This window comes from Drosophila eugracilis, unplaced genomic scaffold (assembly GCF_018153835.1).
Source record: "Drosophila eugracilis isolate 14026-0451.02 unplaced genomic scaffold, ASM1815383v1 contig_47, whole genome shotgun sequence".
In the NCBI taxonomy this organism is placed as follows: Eukaryota; Metazoa; Arthropoda; class Insecta; order Diptera; family Drosophilidae; genus Drosophila; species Drosophila eugracilis.
This window is the reverse complement of record NW_024573338.1, coordinates 2,294,062-2,314,182: the sequence shown is the minus strand read 5'-3', so window position 1 is coordinate 2,314,182 and position 20,121 is coordinate 2,294,062. Positions and strand designations below refer to the sequence as shown.

At 38.5% G+C, this 20,121-nt stretch overlaps 3 protein-coding genes across 3 annotated transcripts; all 3 read left to right on the top strand.

The window, feature by feature from the left end:
- The first annotated feature begins 5,276 nt into the window (after positions 1 to 5,276).
- Positions 5,277 to 6,468, top strand: LOC108109413 (putative gustatory receptor 93b). Its single transcript, XM_017217911.2, has 2 exons — positions 5,277 to 6,248; positions 6,310 to 6,468. Exons 1-2 carry the CDS (start codon positions 5,277 to 5,279, stop codon positions 6,466 to 6,468), a joined length of 1,131 nt encoding a protein of 376 aa, XP_017073400.2.
- A 1,761-nt stretch (positions 6,469 to 8,229) lies between these two features.
- Positions 8,230 to 9,481, top strand: LOC108109458 (putative gustatory receptor 93c). Its single transcript, XM_017217957.2, has 2 exons — positions 8,230 to 9,264; positions 9,323 to 9,481. The coding sequence occupies exons 1-2, from the start codon at positions 8,230 to 8,232 to the stop codon at positions 9,479 to 9,481; spliced, it is 1,194 nt and encodes a 397-aa protein (XP_017073446.2).
- Positions 9,482 to 9,799: 318 nt separating this feature from the next.
- Positions 9,800 to 11,065, top strand: LOC108109412 (putative gustatory receptor 93b). Its single transcript, XM_017217910.2, has 2 exons — positions 9,800 to 10,795; positions 10,845 to 11,065. Exons 1-2 carry the CDS (start codon positions 9,800 to 9,802, stop codon positions 11,001 to 11,003), a joined length of 1,155 nt encoding a protein of 384 aa, XP_017073399.2. The 3' UTR covers positions 11,004 to 11,065.
- The last annotated feature ends 9,056 nt before the right edge of the window (positions 11,066 to 20,121 follow it).

The following is a 20,121-nucleotide window of genomic DNA, read 5'->3' as shown; positions in this document are numbered from 1 at the left end:
TTTTCGTTATTTTTTGTTCAATACAAATACCTAGTGCTATTACCTCGACCGCCATTGTGCGCTTACTGTGCGGGAGAGGCTGAGAGAGAGGTGAATAGGGAGCTTGGCAGAGGTGTTTGTACTCTCGGCAAAGTCGCGTTGGCCGCAATTCGCGATCTTTTTTTTGCACTCACCACCCAATAAATTCAAAGCTGAAAAGCAAAATTTATGACGTCGATGTGTTGTCTTCTCTTTCTGCCATAACGGTTTGGTTAAACTAGTGCCTTTAAAAAAAAGAAAACTGAAAATATAAATTGAATACAGGGTGTTGATTTACTGTAAGTATTGTTATTCTATGCCTTCTGGCTTTCACATTTTATTTGACTTTTTGTTCATTGCTAAATCACAATAATTTATGGCACGGCCAAACGGCGGAATTTAATTGCATTCCGTTTTCGCATTAATCACCATTAATGTCAGTGGCTGCAGTCGAGTGGGGTGCAATGTCTGGAAAAGCGTGAAAAGCGAGCCAAGGCCATATAATTTGTACATTCATACATATGTATGTAGCTGAAATTGAAATCAATCAGCCCTGAAGTGAGTACCCCTACTCCCTACACCCATCTCGTTCTGTGATCATGTATCTCGCTTTTTCCTTCAGTTTAGCCAGATGCCGTGAGGTCAAATAAAGGGGAAAAAATGAGGAGTACAGTGGAGCTGCTCTAATCTTCTGACCAACTTGTGGCTTTGCATCGTCTCCTTGGCCCCAACTCGATTCGGATCATTGGCTTTATACCCTTTCAAGATAAGGGATTATTGGTTTTTATTGGGGGACTGTCATGCTATAGCATAGAATGTAGTGATCAGGAAGATCTTTATGTATTCTATATCTCATTTCTAGAACTACCTAATTGAAGATTATAATTATGATCATTATATATCTAGTAGATACTAAAATGCATGAAAGTAACTCCAGACCCTTGATCATAGTACAATAATCTTCGATTCATTTATTATTTTACTATAGATACAAAGCCATAATATAATCCTAAATATATCCATTTCGGTATTAAAAGATATATTCAGCAATACCAAATAGTAGCCTTTCTATTTAATTAGTAATTCCCATATTTTTGTTTTCTTGATGATCTTAAAGTGAAAAATAATCATAATATCTGAGTCAGAGGCGTGAGGTATTCGAGACTTCGTCTTCGATAAGATAGTCTTATTTTCCGACTGCTGTTGATGCTGTTGCTGCTGCCTTTGTTGCTATAGCAATTTCAGTTGTTGGCCAAGTCAGAGTAATTTGCTGGCCAAATCAACGACATGCAAAGCACTTTTGTTTATTTCGTTGATTGTTCCCACAATTTTCGTACAATGCCGGAAAATGTACGTGCCCAAGCGTGGTTACTGTAATTGCCCTCAAAAAAAAAAAAAAAAAGAGAAGAAAAAAACCAAAAAAACGGACAGAAAATAAAGAAGATGAGGAAAAAAATAAATCATACAACGTGAAAATTCTTTTCAAATGTCAGACAAAGGCGAACTCCCAGAGAGGGGAAGCGTGGGTGAACGCAGGGAGGGGATTCCCTGCTTGACAGACTCGAAAGATCTCGCTGTGCGATGCCTGCTGTAATCGTTCTCAGTTTTCGGATAGGACAGTGAAGATGTTGAGCCGAAGATATTGTATGGGAAGATCACGTACAGCATGAAATGGGGGCGTCATTTACATTGCCTTTTTAGAGGAGCAAGCTTAGAGCCACAGGATCGCATCCCATAGTCAGCGACTGATCGTGAGCGTGTGAATCAAAAGCAAAAGTAAGAGATGAGCTGGCCAACTTTAAAGTAAGGGTCTTGGAATGAAGGGCCACTCTATAAGTATTCGTAGATCTGAGAAACGTGATCTTAAAATGGGAACGTGTTGCCTTGTTATTGAGATGTTGGGAATTCAGCTTAAAGAAGTACAAAAAAAAATGTCTTTAAATATGGAAAATGAAAGGAAAATTGTAATATTCTAATAATAAGCCAATACAGTGTGGTAATTTAATTAAAGTCCAAGCCAAGGGAATATATCTTTTTGACAGCTTATTAATGAAGTCATTTGTCACTGTCAAAGGAACTAAAGATCGTTCCAAAAGTTAAAAAACGTCAACTATAGGTATTTGGAATCCATACCAATCCAAATTGAAAGTCTAGCTGTAAAGTTCTCTTTTGAAAAGATGATTAGTATACCTGAAATTAACGCTAAAATTCTACGAGTTTGGTTTCTTTTCGCCCGATGCTTGGGCTTGGTTTTCTTTCGCTTTAAGAAATCAAAAGATAATGCTCTAGCAGTGGAAGAAGTTGGTGAAAATCGTTCGTGGTGGAAGTGGCTAACCATTATCCTACGAATTGTGCCTTATTGCATTGGCAACTATATTTTTGTTCATTGGGTTTTGACGAGAGAGAAACCACATCAAGCTCTACAGTTTGCATGTTTTGCTCTCACGGTGCCAAGTTATTATTGGATGATCTATCTACAGATTTTCCATGGACCGGAGGTTATAAAGTTAATCAACCAATATCTATACCTTTTCAATCGGGTGAGATCCTTGGCTGGCAGGAAAATAACTGGACTTGGCGGCAGTCGAGAGTTTCTGCTGATTTTTTTATTTGGCGTTTATCAAGTTGACGAAACCATAAATATATTGTCCATATATCCTTGGAACTTACTTAAATTAAAATCACTTGTATTATGCGGTTGTGATGCCTATACAGCTATTGCAAGTACTGCGGTAATACGCATCAGCTTTATTTGGTATCTTAGTTTGGGGGTTTTGTATAACGAAGTTAGAAAAATTTTATATTCCGAGTTCCTATCTCAAATGGGTAACCTAAAACCCATATATAAGCCCCATCAGAGACTAAAAAGGATTATGAATATTTTCTGTGATATTTGTAATGTTGCACTTTCACTGCAAAGCATAGCTAATGTTTATATATTTTTCGGTTTAGCAAACAAACTTTATTTTATAGTCATGTGCTCTACCCGAATGATAATAGATTTGGAGTTTTTTACGCTTTGGCAGTGGTTTTTCGTAATAAAAATCACTATCGAAATATTTGTTCAAATTTTAGTCATACATGAAACTAAAAATCAGCTTAAAAACATTCGGGAGCTCACTTTAGACATCTTTTTTGCCGGCGATTCGCAAAGTTGGAACAAAACTGTAAGATTATATATTACTTCACTTGTATTTAGCTATTAATAACATTATTTCATTTGGTCGCAGGTGGAAATCTACGTCACACACTTGACTCTTAATGAGTTTAAGGTTCGTCCCTTGGGTCTTTTTGAGGTTTCCAAAGAGTTTTTCCTTGTAATTTTATCTGGAATATTAAGCTATATGGTTTTTATAGTACAAACTGTAATGGGAATGATTTAGTATAAGTTAACATCATCTTATTTTAAACGATTGTGTAGTAATGTGTGTAATTGTATCAAAAATGAATTTAAATATTAGCACATTATTGTATCTTTTGTTGTTGTAGAAGCTAAAATGGATATAATTTGATAAATGTATCTTATTAACTATTTAAAGTTGTCCCTCCCAATAGTAGTTATTACTTTCCATATATATTCTGTATACTTTTGACAGGTGATGGATGATGCCAGAGATCTCTTAACATTCCATTAACTAACTGCATTTCCAAAGAGTTTTGTACTTCGCCATTTCATTGGATATTAAAACTAAACAGGTCAAGTTCTACTTTCAAGATGAGTGTACCCAAAGTAACTTCAGGAATTCTAAGTGGAATGTTTTTAGTTGCCAAATGGATGGGCTTAGTCTCATTCGGCTTTAAGTATTCAAAAGATAATACTTTGATAATAGAGGGCATTGATAGAAGTTCATCGCTATGGAAGTGGCTGAAAATAATCCTGCGAGTTGTGCCACTTTGTGTCAATCTTTATACCTATATTTTATGGATTTTGGAATTGGAATATTCACAAAAAATACTAAACTCACCACGTTTTTTAGTAATGATTCCCTGCTATCTATCGATGATTTATCTTGAGATTTATCATGGAAAAAATTTGACTAATTTGATTAACCGATATCTTAAATTATATAAACGTGTGAGAACCTTGAATATTGGAAAAACTTCCGGATTTGGAGGAGGACGTGAGCTAGTTCTGGTCCTCATTACTTTGGCCTGTGTTGTGGAGGAATTTGTATGCCTTTTTGGTTTTATAGACTGGAATAATAATACAGTAACGTTTAATATGATCACCTGGGCCATGTTTAATTATGTGGGTTATGCTTGTTTTATGATCCTGCGAATAAGCTTTTTCTGGTATCTTAGCTTAGCAGTTATTTACAAAGATCTTGGGAAATATATAAGTTTTCAAGTAAAATTTAACAAAAGTAATCAGTCTCAACAATTGAACAAAATATTTCCCATTTTTAGAGAAATTTCTTATGTAGTTCGTTCCTTGCAGGATATCACTAATATTCACTTATTTTTAAGCCTAATTTATACACTTTTACACTTAGTCATAATCTCGTTCCATATGATTAACCATTTGCTGTTTTTTAACGTGTGGATTTGGTTTCTTTTTATTAAGATTTTACTTGATGTTTTCACTCTAAGTTTAGCTATTAGTGATGCAGTTAAACAGTTTCAGTACATCAGGCAACTAATTCTTGACATTTTCCTTATAAATGAACGGGAAGATTGGGACCGAACGGTGAGTGATTTTCTTCATTGACTTTAGCTGTAAGTTATTAAAGTTTTCTTTGGTTTTCCAGGTGGAAATGTTTAACACCCATCTGATCTTAAATGAGTTAGAAGTGCGACCCTTGGGGCTTTTTGAGGTTTCCAAGAAACAATTTCTTGTCTTTCTCTCGGCAATAATTAGCTTTATGTTACTCATTTTTCAATATGTAATTCAGTTACGGCAAAAGTAGAACCAATATTTATAATATATTTAAGCAAAAATCTTACAAAATGTTACATGCTATTTCCTTTTTCTATTACCAATAAAGTAATGCGTTATTTATGTTAATAATCCAAATATTAGTTCCGGATTGGCCATAGCTTTATAAATATAGTTTTATCTTTCATCGCCCGTTGCAGACATTGTCAATGATATCATATTGGCTGGCAGGTGGGCGTGTGCTTGTCAGCCAAAAAGATAGTGTTAAAAAATCAATTTGTCATTAACAGAATTTCCCTTGAAGGACTTTGATTTCCAGGAATATTTTTCAATTTCTCGTTGGCGTTCAAGGCAAGCAAGACAATTTTCATTATTAACCCGAATGAGTGCATCAAAATTATCCGTCGGAATACTCCGTGGCATGTACTTGTACGCCAGATACATAGGATTGTTGTGGTTCAGATTAAGGAAATCAAAGAATAATAATATTATGATGGAGGAAAGTTGGAGTAATCGTTCCGGTTGGAAGTGGTTAACAATAATCATACAATTTTTGCCTCTCTGCATACATGGTTATACATATAGTAGTTGGATCTGGAACAGAGATATAGCTATACAGAAAATGCTGCATTTGACTCGTTTGCTGTTTCTAATACCCTGCTATATGTCGATGATGTTCATAAGGGTATATCATGGACCAGAAGTAACAAAGTTGGCCAACCGATATTTGGATATATTTTGTGAGGAAAAATTTCTGGGTAAATGGAAATTCGGAGGCGGAAAAGAGCTATTCCTAATTTTCCTTTCGTTAAGTTGTCAAGTGCATGAAATTGTATTTCTATTGGGGATATTTCAGTGGAAAGTCAGTATAGAAAATATGATCGCTTGGGTCAGCTATACATATGTAGTTATTCTCTGTAATGCAATTCTGCGGATAAGTTTTATAATGTATCTTAGCTTGGGTATTCTTTACAAAAATTTAAATACTAAATTACGTTTCGGTTCAAGAGTTAGGCCAAAAGTCTTAAGGATTAAACAAGGAATTAGGCTTAAGAAAACTTTTAAGCTTTTTAGGGAAATTTCTGATGTGCTAACTCCTTTGCAGAAGATTTTCAATGTTCATTTATTTCTAAGTGCCTTTCTCATACTTTTACAAATGGTGGTAATGTCTTATAAAATGATCCAAGATCTGAATTTTACCAGCTTTTGGGTTTGGTCTTTGTTTTTTAAGGGCATGATCGAATTGCTAATCTTTTCTTTGGCTATCCAAGAAGCCGCCAATCAGTTTAGAGCTATAAGGAATATTAATTTAGATATTTATTTTGTTAGTAAGTCTAAAGAATGGATCAAAACGGTGAGTAACTATTTTTTATTGCATAAGATTAAAGTTTTTAAGATATTTATTTTGGTCTTAGGTGGAAATGTTTGTCATCAATCTAAACCTAAATGAGTTCAGAGTTCGACTTTTGGGACTTTTTGATGTAACCAACAAACTTTACCTTGTTTTGGTATCTGGAATGGTGTGCTATCTGGTCTTTATAGTACAATTTGTAATCAAGATTCGTAGGATATAGCTTGCTTATGGTTTATAATCTAATTTTAAAAGAAAGTTTTAACTCAATGTCACTAATAATATCAATAATAATAATAATTAATAATATTTTATAAATCTCTAGAAAGAAACAGCAATATCTTTTTAAATCAAATTAAATTGTCAGTCAAAACTGATTATAGCCGTGTTTAAGGACGCCTGTCATCTCTTGTTGGTTTTCCAAGAGTACCTGCATGACAGGTCTGTCTTTAGTCCAAGTTCCCATTAACCAAATGCACTTAGAGTGCCATCTTTTCATTAAACTAAACTTAATGAGTTTTTAGTTGAAATTAAAAGGCAGGCAGTTATGGTTCGTCGTCAGTTGAGAGCTTCGACATTCTGCTCCGCAATTTTGCGATGCATTTTCTTCTATTCCCAAATTCTGGGCATAATATTTTTCCAGTTAAAGAAAACTGAAAAAGGCTTTAAAGCTTTCAATCTAAAGTGGCTGAAATGGCTTGGTGTTGCCCATCGAATTGTGACTTTCTGTGGATTCATCTATTTTTATACCTCGTACACACTTCTATCGGAGAACACCATTGTCCGGATAATTCGTCTTAACGGCGTTTTGCTCAAACTTCCCACTGTTTTCGTAATCGTCAAATATCAGCTACTTCATGGCCAAGAAATTGTTAAACTTTTTAACTGCTTTCTGGTTATCCATCGTAAAACAAGTGCTCTGTTTAAGCCAAACAAAGTTGGTTTTGGCGGTAGAAGAGAATTGAAGATGATTCTATTCTATTTCGTCTTGTTTATCGATGATATATTCCGTTTGTGGATTGTGGGGGTAGTTGAATTAACCCCAATGGACTTGCTTGAATGGTGGTGCCTTTCCTTCACAATCGTCGGCGTGGGAATGTTGTTGCATATCAATTTCCTGGCCTATCTAGCCACAGGTCTCTTATACTCACGGATAAATGAATATGTTCAAATTGAACTTAAGGAAATGGATTTTCTGGAGAGTCAACAGCGAATAAGAAAAATGCGAAATCTTATAAAAAAGTGTTCTGCTATCTATAGAGAGATCTACCATATTAGCACTACCTTTCAAGGGTGGTTCGAGATGCCTCTTTTTCTAGGCCTAATCAATAAGGCTTCTTCAATTATTTTAACAAGTATTAACTTGAGTAGCTTAGATTCCCCGTTTAGAAACCTAGGACTTTGGTTTGTCATTGCCAAGAATATTTTGGACTTACTTCTGCTGGCTCATTCAGTACATGGCGCCATGTCTCAGTTCTCGCTAATTCGTATTAATTTGGAGATTTATAAGTTTGGAAATCAAAAGGAGTTACAAACTGTGGTTAGAATGGTTAAATTGATTGAATTTCTTAATCAATAAATTGTTAATTTTAATTACTTTATTTACAGCTGGAGATGTTCTTTTAATCATCTTAACTTGTGCAAGTTTCGAGTCAGCGTTTTGGGCCTACTTAATATTTCCAACGAAATGTTTTTGATTTATTTATCAGCTTACATTAATTGGTTGACTGTCACTGCACAGTATATGATTGAGAAGGTAAATCATTAATGTTATTTAAGTATTTTTTTCTAATAAATATTATACATATTGCAAAACATATAACTAACACAACATACTAACCAAATATCAATCAAATTAGTCTTAAGAATGTAAGACAAATACCAATATTTATAGTTGTTCACAAAATAAATAAACAGAAAATAGCCAAAAGAAAATAAAGCTAAGTTATATATTTTGGGTATACCAAAGGGTTAAGTTTCAGTCATGATTGAACGTCTTAAGAAGGTGCGCTTGCCGGCCATCTCGGCGGTTATCCTGTTTTGCAGTTACCACTATGCCAGGATTCTCGGAGTGATTTGCTTCAAAATTGGCCAAAGGACCTCTGACCAATCTTTGGTTGCTCGCAGTCAGGATCGTTTTAAATGGTTCTGTATAAGTTTGCGAGTCATTAGTGCCACAACCGTTGGTTGGTTCTGTGCCCCACATGTCTCCGAAATCCAAGATACCCACGAGTGGTTGCTACAATGCCTTCGTTTAACGGCAAGCTTTATATGCGCCATGTGCATCATGGTGGTACAGATTGGCTATGAAAAGGAGCTACTCAGGATGATCAATAATTTTCTGAAACTGTTTCGTCGAGTTCGTTGTTTGTGGTCCAGGAAAAAGTTTGGATTTGGAGGTAAAAGGGAGTTCTTCCTGCTGATTTTCAAGTTCATCTGTTTGGTCTACGAACTGTACTGTGAGTTGTGCCAACTTTGGAATCTTACTAATTGGTTGGCTCTGTTCACTGTGTTCTGTGAAATAATCCTGGAGGTTGGCTCTCTGATGATCATACATATTGGATTCTTTGGTTACCTCAGTGTGGCTGCTCTTTATTCCGAGGCTAATAAGTTCGTGCGGGTTGAGTTACGACGGCAGCTGAGATCCCTGGAAAGTCCTGGCGGAGGTCCTGTGAGTCGACGTCAACTTAGAATCGTTGAGAACCGCCTGGATGAGTGTATCTCGGTTTATGATGAAATCGAACGTGTGGGACGTTCATTTCATCGCCTCTTGGAAGTTCCTCTGCTTATTATTCTGATAGCCAAGATATTTGCCACAACCGTTTTGTCCTATGAGGTCATCATTCGCGGTGAACTTTACCCCAGTAAGGTGGGAATGTGGGGTTTGGTGGTCAAGAGTTTTGCAGATGTCATACTTCTCACCTTGGCGGTCCATGAAGCGGTCAGTAGTTCCCGAGTGATACGACGTTTGAGCTTGGAGAACTGTCCTATTAGTGATCACAAGGAGTGGCATGTGAAGGTGGGTTGCCTTTGGTTATTTTGGATCTTTAGGTTGCTTATTATTTACTCTCTTTCAGTGGGAGCTGTTCTTGAGTCGCCTGAACTTCTTTGAATTCCGTGTCAGACCTTTGGGCTTGTTTGAGGTGTCCAATGAGGTTATCTTATTGTTTTTGTCCAGCATGATCACCTATTTTACCTATGTAGTACAGTATGGCATTCAAACCAATCGATTGTGAACAAAATTCTTTGTAAGTTCAAGTTTTTATTTGAAAAGTAATGTGAAATGTAAAGAAAAATATGTCCCGAAATTTGATAAGCAACTTTAATACTTATTTATGTATTTCTTAATTTTCATTATCATATTTTTGTATCAATAAGTACTCCGCCTTAATGACCAATCAATAGACTCTATCATAAGCTAAATAAAAATGAAAATCCAGATAGGGGTCAGCAAGTACTTTACTCTCTGACTGCTCATTCAATCGACAAACTAATTACTTAATGGATAAATACTACCCATGGATGGCTTTTCTATTTCAGCACCGTCAGTCATAATGGGTTTGCCGGGCTGTTCAAAGGTTTCCAGGATATCTGGACTACTCCTTCGCGGCTGCTTTCTCTATGGAACCATTTTCGGAGTGATTACCTTTAGAATTCAGAAAAAGGACTCTCATTTGCTGGCTAGCAATCGTAGAAATTACTTATGGATCTGCTTAGCTATCAGAATTCTATGCAGTTCTTGTTATGGATATAGTTATTTTATATGGTTGGGCCAATACAAAGATTTTTATCTAAGAGCCTTCTTTGCCCTTCGACTTTTTGGATGTCTGATCTGCAGTCTTATTATCCTGGTGATGCAGTTTTGGTTTGGCAAGGAGCTGCTGCTTTTGGTCAACCGATTTCTAGAACTCTTTCGGAGATTAAGAAACCTGACTAATTCCCCTGAAAAGAGATTTGGTGACAAGAATGAGTTGCTTTTGATGGGGTTTAAAGTGGCATCCCTACTTTTTGTATTCTTGGCCTTTCGATTGAGATATACGCCTTGGGTCTTGCTTACTATATTCTGTGATTTCTATACCTCCATTGGCACTGGAATGATTATGCATCTGTGTTTTGTGGGCTACCTCAGCATTGGTGTCCTTTACAAGGACTTGAATAACTATGTGGACTGCCAGTTGAGAGCACAATTGAGTTCGCTAGATGAAAATCTGGCAAATCAACAGCCCACTCGAGAAGCCATCTCCAATTTGGATAAATGTCTATCACTATATGAGGAAATCCATCAGGTAACCAGGATATTTCAGCGACTTTTCAATGTGCCACTTTTCCTCACCTTGGCTCAGAGTCTTTTGGCCATGGCTATGGTTTCCTACCATGCTATTTTGAGGAGACAGTACATCTTTAATCTTTGGGGTTTGGTTATCAAACTTCTAATAGATGTGGTTCTGCTGACCATGTCTGTGCATTCAGCTATTAGTGGCTCTCGTTTGGTGAAACGTTTAAGTCTGGAGAACTACTATGTGACTGAGAGAAAGGATCATCATCAGAAGGTAAATATAGGATTACGTATATAAACTGATTCATGTTTAATCCTTGCAGTTAGAGCTCTTCCTGGGACGCCTGCACCACCAGGAGCTGCGAGTGTGTCCTTTGGGTCTTTTTGAGGTCTCCAACGAGCTGACTTTGTTCTTTATCTCTGCCATGGCCACCTATCTGACCTTTCTGGTACAGTACGGCATGCAGTCGCAGCAAATTTGATTCAACGTCACGCATTGCTTGCGGCTTTGCACCCTCCCCAAAAGCCTTGCTACACCTGTCCCGGCCCAACTACCCAACTGCCCACCTGTCCTGCGGTTGCACGCAACTAAAACAAAAAAAAAATATAACAATGAATAAAGAACGGAATTTTTATACAAGAAATCGGCTGTTTTGCAGGACCCAATTCCCAATTTCTGGCTAACCGTTTGTTCCGCTGCAACTTTTCCCATGAAAGTTGGTCGCGGGCATTAATTAAACATTCATGCTGACGTCAAGCAGAAAATTTATGCAGCTCTTTCATGGCAATGGATGGTGCAAAGGGGAGGGGAGGGAAAGTAACAGCGGACACTTCACGCTAAAAGGCGCATAAAAACAAGGCCGAGGCCGTCGGTCTAATTAGCATAGGTTAGGGTACAAAGCCGGTCTTCAAAAACGAACAAAAAATGAAAAAAAAAAGAAACCAGAACCCATAAAGGTGCACTTGCTGCCACTGCACTTGTTCTTTGGTTCAGGTTTAGGTTCAGGTGAAAAAATAAAAGATAAACAAAAAACAGGGACAAAGGGCCGGCGAACGGCGGCGATAATAAAAAATCAAATCGCCCCAAGAGCAGGGACCCAGAGAGATGAGATGAGATGACCACTATTATCTTGGCAGGGAAACTGGGCCCCGGAATAATGACCCGATCGGTTCTGCTCCTGCTCCTGCTGAGATTTTGCTGCACTTTTTACTGGACTTCTCGGGGTGCCTATGCAGTGTACCCTGTAGTTTGAAGAGTTTGATGGTTTTGGTAAAAGGGAAATATACTTATGGACTTACTTTCATTAAGATTTCCCACTTAAATAATCAAATGAAGACGTATTTTCCTAGCTCTTAGTTCTAGTTACCAAAAAAATTGACAAAGCTAACTTATAAAGGTATCTCCCAGTCGAAAAGCGTTGACCAAAAGTTATAGCCTGACTTTAGTTCCCCTACTTCATATTTTCTTTTACGCGTGTTGTGTAAACGGCAAAAGATAATCATAAAACATGGCATTGCTTAAATAATTGTACTTCATAAGAGACATAGCCCAGGGTTGGACAGAGAAAGGGGAGGTGGAGTTGGAGTATGAGACCAACTTCAAGTTACAGTCAGTTTTCCCATGATTGTTCTGGGTAATTATGGGTCACTTTATTTTTCTTATTTTTTTTTAACCGAATCTCTTTCTCTCTCCTTTCATTCCGCAATTATCATACTTACCTGCAACTATGTGGCAGGCAAAGCTGAAAGGCATAAAGCCGGAATCAAGAGAGACGAACCAACCAGCCAACGAAAGAATAAAAAAAATATAAATTAATGATGCTTTCAACATTTCACTAGACAAACGAACCTGGGCCTGGGCCTGGGCCTGGGCCCAAGCTTCGAGTGCAGGTAGCGGTGCTTGCTTTTGGCCAACAACCCATTCTGGCCATTCCCCCCCATTCTGGCCCAAAAAAGTACAGCTACAGCGGATGGATGTGGATATGTGGCTGCGGCTTTAGCTCTGGAGGAAATCTCATCATCATTACGATGATTATAACCGATGAAAGCCTCGATTTCAATCAAGAAGCCAAGAATCAGAGCGGCAACCGGTAGCAAACTTGGAAATCAGCAGGGAACGTGTAGACCCATTAGCCCTAAAAGCTTTTTTTTTCGTATATATATTTTTGGATCCCCGGAAACCCATTGAGAATTGCTAAAATGTAACTGCTGGCCGGTTGATTGCTATAATTCTACCACACGAAAATTGAGTGGCGAAAAGGGAAACAAAAAACTCCCTGAAAAACCCTTTTTCACATATCGACACAATGGGCGTAATTAGTTCTAATTTATTTATTACTCAATTAGGCAAAAAGGGCTTCCAGTTGGCAGCTGGATGATATAAGCCTCTTTTTTTTTTGTTAGCCATTTTTGATGATATAACATTTTGAGGTAGCCGCAGGTCTGTTATCTAATCTGATCTACAAGGGGCCACCATCTGGTCATGAAGTTTTTTCAATAGAAGAACAGTCAAGGAAGGTAAAAAGAAAGAAAGATTTGAATTTTTGGGCTCCCAGAATGGGTAAAATTACGCGTGCGAAGAACAGTTATGCAATCATAAGTTATAAATTATTGTTAAGGTTGTTTTCAGGCTAAAATGAGTTTAGAGATTATCAGAGAAACAAAGTAAAAGTGATAATTATAGAAGCTAAAAAGCTTATATAACTTTATTTTCCTTTTGATATAACTTCGGCTATATAACCCACCGTTCTTTCCTTGATCTGACAACTTTATAGTTGACTTTAACATCTACCAAAGACAATAATGAGCTGTATCTTATCTATATGTTATTGGTTTTTTTTTTTTGGAATTTATCACACCAATTTGTTGTTGATTTTCATAATTACCCCGACTAGGCCTGGTAGGGAGCCAATTACTGGGCTTCCACATCAATCAATTTAGGTCATATTCAATCAAGGTGCCGTCACGAAGTGCATTGGAATTTTCCTTCCTCGGAATGCACAGCTAAAATTGACTTTATTGCTTTACGAACTGGAAAAGTAAGTACTATAGTTTCCCCCTTCAATCATTCGCCCCCTTTAAAAGTCCCACTGGGTTGTCAATTTTATTCATGAAGCTAATTAAAAATGGCACATTACTGCTATTGCAGCCCAACCTTTTCTAGACGCTTTGCCATTCTAAGTGCATACATACACAGGCTTTTAGGTGTTAAGGTGGAACGTTTTTAGTGAAGTTGGAAATATAAATAAGATGATTAACTTTAAGCTAAAGTAAAAACAAATATACTTGGGAAGTTAATGGATTTTTAATTATCAAAGATCAAATTGGTCTTCATCACCTCTGATATTTTGACTTTCTTTTTGATGTTTGTGGATTCGGTTTTATATCTTTGACATTAGTGGATTTATAAAACGATGTGTTAAGGTACTAAAAAAGTTATAAAAGAAAAAGTAATATTAAAAAATGGTTTATATATATAGGAAGTCCTATAAATGACCTTTTAAAAATAGAAAAATTTAACCAAACAGTCCCTTATTTTTAAAGCAACTACCAACTATTATTTTTTCAAAATTTCCCTCATATTGACCCACCCTAATATAACTATATACCTCTTTTATTTGTATGTGAATATTCGTATTTATATGCAGAAACCAAGTGAAGACAAAACGTTTCGCAGGCGACTGTAAAAGTTGGAGGCCCCAAAGAAATTGGCACGAGCTGAGCACACGTCCCAGCTTCGGAGTTGGAGATGGAGATGGTAGCTGCTCATGGAGTTGGAGTTGGAGTTGGAGTCAAGAGTGGGAGATATGGATGGGGACATGGCCAGAGATCTGGTTGGGTTGGGGTACAGTTTCTGGCACAGCATTTTACGAGCACAGCACAGCACAGCGCACACACATATGGCCGGGAATCGGCGAATCGCGAATTGCGAATTGCGAAGGGGAACCCGTTTTGTGGGCTGAGTTTTGGGGGCGCGTAGGCGCTCAGACACACGCCCAGTTGGAAGTTGCGATGCTGGAGTACAGCGCGCGTGTGCAACGTGCCAACATCTGGAGATGGATCCAGTTTACAGCCAGCAGTCGGATTCAAGAAACCTGGATAGCAAACAAAATCAGAAAGCAAAACAAAAATCTATAGCTAAAGCTCTGCACAGTAGCCACGGGCCAGGTCGGACCCGGGCGAAAGATAATCGATGTATACTAATTATTTGCTTTGCCTGCAACTGTTTGTCATGCTCCGCTCAGTGGCTGTACATCTGGGCATCAGCGGTGGGACTCAGCCGGTACAGCAAAAACAAAAAGCACCATCCAAGCCGTCCGACGGTAGCCAACACCCCAAAGAAAACAGCGAGAGCGGACGATGGACCCATGTTTAAACACTGAAAGAAATGGTATTAAGTTTGGTTCAAAGGTAGATAAATCATTTTTAGGGTTCATACTTTGAGCTGGTTAGCAAAAATGAAACCAAGTCATTCCCATTCCGTTTTTTTAACAACTAAAACTGACAAATGATTTCCATTTAAATGACAATTAGCCTTGTTCTCGATTTTTAATCTCATGAAATACATACGTCTTGGAAATTGTTATTGCACGATGCAAATAAATCGTTTGATGGGGATTGGGAACAAGGTTGTATATGATTAAAGCTTGCTAAACCGGTGAATGTTGTCTTACAATGTATTTTTTAAAGTATTAAAAGTTTATTAGACAGGCTGTACTGCTAGAAAGTTTATTTAATTGAGTAATATTTCAGGTATAAAATGTAAGTTATTAGAAAATGTTAAAGCTGATAGAATCTTAGCTATATAACCTATAAACTTTTCTCCCTAAAAGGCAACTCTGACATTCCTTAAAATATGTCCAAGAATAGTTTTTGAAGACCTAAAAAGTTGAAGTAGTTTAAATTTTTAGGTGTAAATGATTTTTCCGGTGCAAAGAAAGGTGTAAAGCATCTACTTGCTCTAAATCACAGTTAGAAGTTTTTCAGCTAGAATTTCTTAGAGTGCATGAACTTGGACAGACGCACAGATGCGAGTTCCCCAGTGCCACTGCCCCTGTGCGAGCTGAGGCTGAGCAAATATATCGCCGTCAGCTAAAATAATGGTCATCGACAGCAACAGCAGCAACAGCAACAGCAACAGGAGTTGTTGTCTTGGGCAAGGTTGCGGATGATTTTAAGTTTTTTGGAATGGGAATGGTTCTGGGTTTTGGCATGGATATAGTAGTAGGTATAGCTACAGGTGTGAGGTGCAGGGCAAAGGGAGTACGAGGGAGCAGGGGGCAGACAACTCCACACGGTAGTCAAGTTTAGACACCTTAAGTACACAGGAAAGCGTCATTTATGCGCTCGTTTTCAAAAACGACAAGCACTAGGCGTGGTAAAAAGGGGGGAAGCAGGATCAGTAACGATGGAGAAAGAGTGAGAGAGGGATTTGGGGGGTTTAGGGATGCTGCACCCATGTTGATGCTGCGCGATTAATTATACGGCCAGCAGATCAGTTTAAAGCCCAACCAAATTATAGATATCCGCAGCTGCAACAGATTGCTGCCGTTGCACTGCAACAAGGTCATATCGGACTCTAGCTGGCTGAGTGGCTAATGCTGCATGTTGCACATTGCATGTTGCATGTTGCTCTGCCACAGATCGATTTCAATCAACACTCCCCCCAGCGGGCAACAGCAACAGCAGCAGCAGCTTTTGCTCACTTTCAAACACAAACAACAAAAAGTACAGTCCAGCAGCAGCAGCCGCAACAGCAACATCATCTACAGCAGCAGCAACATCATTGGGGCAGAGAGAGTGAGAGGAAGGGGAGGGGCGCGATGTACGTCAAGTTTTCGTTTGGCTTTGGCCAGCTTTTTGATTTGGCCGAGAAGTGTGGCAAGCCCAGGTCTCAAAACTGGTTTGTGATTTCAGATTTGGGAGCTGCAAAAATAAAAAAATAAAGCAAAAAGTTCAACACTCTGCCAGCAGAAGCAGCGCTGCTGCAGATGTTGTTGATCTCGTGATGTTGTTGCTGTTGCTGTTGCTATGTTGTTGCTGCTGCTGCTGCTGTGTTGTTGCTGCTGCTGCTGTGTTGTTGCTCTCGACTCAATGCAAAGACAAGTAGCCGAGAGACAACGACAAACGAGCGAACGTTGCGTAAATTACACGAAAGAATAAGAGAAACACGAAGCTTGAAAAAACACTAAACAACGACAACAAATGGGAAAAGACACTGAGAGAAAATATTAGAAAAATTAGGGATATCTTAGTATATTATACTCATGAAGTTGTAAAATAATAAACACAAGACTTTTAAGGAAATAAATTAAGTTTACATCTCCAATTTTACATTATTTAAAGTTAAAGTTTATAGTTAAAGTTGCTTAGTCTTTTTTCTCTCTACAGCAGCTTTAAAAACACTTAATACCAGCAGCAAAAAAATACTAATAAAATACTGCAACATACGAAACCCGCAAATCAATATTCTTTTACGATCGACTGTAGTCGACCTCAATTAAGAAATGACCAAGTTTGCCGTCGTCTCTTTCGCTTATTTTGTTATACAACCTTCTCTTTCTAAATTGTTCTACCTATCTCTCTCTAACTGCAGACTAGTCTCTTTCTAACACTGTTTGTGTGGATTCCATTTGCCATAAAGTGCGTGAATTTTTGTGGGAAAGTAGGTCAGACACACACCGAATTTCGAATTTCGGTTCATCGAACACACAAATAACGCGATGTCAGAGAATGTGTGCGTGTTGGAATCGCCTCTCGATCACCACCCCCTCCTTAGCCATCTTTTACCTTTTTAACCATCACAAATGACGCATTGTACATATATTTTTTTTTGGATACGCCACCGATCGGGTGTAGGGTATTATTTTGGATACTTCGAGCGCGTGGAATTTTTGTTTGATCTGTTCCGTTTGCAACTGCGGTTAATGCAACTTGTAGATAAGATAGCGCAACTTCGATGTCCCAGCGGGTTCTTGACCTCATTCAATGTTCCCCTTTTGTAATATTCAAATTGTTTGCTAGCCGTAATGATGATGTGGTAATAAAGATAAATAACTTAAGTGTGGTTTGATAATGATATAATGCTTTCAGGCCTTAGATATGTGAAATCTATTGAGTAAACAAAAAAAGGAGAACAAAGAACACATTTTCGATGTTTGTTTTTGATAGAAAATGTGTAAAAAGGGAAATTCTACTTAAGAATTTGAATGGTAACTCAAATAATTATCAATCCGTACTAATAACACTGATGTAATGTAGCTTAAACTATCAAAAACATATTCCAGTTTCATAGGAACTAAAGATTAAGCAACTCCTCCTAAGTTGGTCTAATTTTGTAACATTTCTGCTGAAAAATTTAAGAACCTTAAATATCGTAAGAGCCCTTAACCTTGTAATTCCCTTTACCAAAAAACCAAACCAGACCAGTCCATGTCAAAGTTTATCTTAACTTCTGTAGTAGGTCATCAACGAATTCGTGGAAGTTTACACTCGCTGGTTGGGCAACTTGTTGTTTGTTGGCTTTGTAGGTTTTTAGGCCAAAAACGGGTATTTGGCATTTGCCGTTTTTGGTATGTTGGCTACGTATGTAGTACGTACGTAGGTATCTGAAAAGAAGCGTAGTACGGGGGTTCACTCCCCCGCAACTCTGTCCCGATATCTCTATCTTCGAGATACGAGAACACAACAACCTACAGATGTTTTTCTTGGGTATGGGTATGGGTATGGTTGTGCCCCATTCGCGTATCTGCCGCCTACTTAATTTACTATGCATTCTGATCGTATGTAGTCTTTTCTTCTTCGATCGCAGTAACAGCTCCACAATCAGGGAATTTATCGTTCTCGTTCTGGGCTTGGAAAAAGTGGCAATTGTCTAGAGTCTAGACTCCGCTTGCTGCTCCACAAATGAAGTTCAAACAAACAAACAAATAAACAACAAATTTCGGGCACACTTGTTTGCCGATCTTACCCAGTTAACACTATTACCCTCTCACTCCAACGATTCCCTAGTCTTATAACAAATGAAGTTGTTATTATTCTTGTGTTTATGTCACGTTTATGGACACACGATCTCATTCTATTCCTAGGCCTCTTTCCCCCCACTCACGATCACGTTTCGTGTTGATTGCGATTGTGGTTTCTATTTTGTTTCTGGCGATTCGTAAGTGAAAGTATGTGGAACATGACGTAGCCGATGCTCTTCGCTTGTTTGGCTTCTGCGGCGGCGGCACCGACGGCGGCAGCTTCTGTGGATTCTACAAAGGTCAAAGTGTTTGCCGACGCGTATTTGCTCACCAGCCCACTTGATTAGAACCCCAAGGCAACGCCACTGTTTTTCATTCAATAGAATGACTATGCAGAGGTTTAGGCTTGTGATACCTATTAAGGGAGGAATATCTTAATGAATATTTCAATTAAATATATATTTTTCAAAATTTGTATTTAATAGTATGACCATTATAGAGAGTTGTTTTCAAGTCTGGATTAAGAAAGCATAGAGACATGAAAAATTTAAGAGGGAAAATGATTCAGAAATTTCTTTTAAGCTTTGTTATACTTTCCGAAACGATGAAATGAATAAAGCTTTCTTTTTCATTTAGGAAAGTTCTTGTAGAAGTATAATAGATGCGCCTTTTCCCCCAAAACGTAACATTAAAGGGTATCTGATAGTTCTTACTTTCTTCTCTCCATCTCTAGTTACATGTGTACAAATGCTCAAAAGACAACAAAGTGGGGGAATTGGGTGGTACATACATGCAACCGCGACTCTTTGGCGGCGGCATCTTTCAACTGTCGGCGGCATCCCGACAATGCCACAGCTCCAACTCTGACTCCCAGCTGCAGGCTGGGTCGCCAAAGTGCAGTGCCAGCCCAGTGCAGTGCCCCATTCCAATAACCATTCTCGACTCAATCGCAGTGCCGGTGCCGTAGCTTCCGAACTAATTACATTGCAAAATACCTGAAATGTTGCGAACGACAGGAAATCAGCGAAACGGGAACGTTGCTCATGGCTCTCTGGAATGGCTATGGGTTACCTGGGTCCCTGGCAGAGGGGTTTTTTTGTGGATCCGGTGATCAGATCAGAGCTCCGCTGGCCGGAAATATGCATGGCTTGGCCAGAGCTTTTGGCCAGACTCGCTTCAAATGGGCGCAAAACCAAGCGAAAAATTTGAATGTACTCTCGTCAGTGTCAGGGATTGGAAGATCTCCCCCTCCCGACTCCAAGTTTAAAATATACATATATCTCGGGTATCTACCCTGCACCTCCCCTCTCTGCACCCAGGAAAAACAAAAACCCCGAGCGTGTGCAGCGGAGCAGAGAGCTCGGAAATTAATTCAGTTGCAGGCCAAGGCGCGTATTTCTGCCGTTGTGTTTGCTTTGTTTCCATTTCGCCACCGTCGCACTCACGGGTCAGTGGGATCGAATCCCGGGTTCAGATGCCTCTCTGCCTCCTCTGACCCCTCAACTGATATATATATATGTATAGAGAGTGTACATATATAATAGGCGTGACAAGCGCGTTACGCTCCGCTGACGCCCAAAATAATCAAAGACTTGAGACGAGACGATTGCGATGACGATCAAAGTGATGAAAAGAA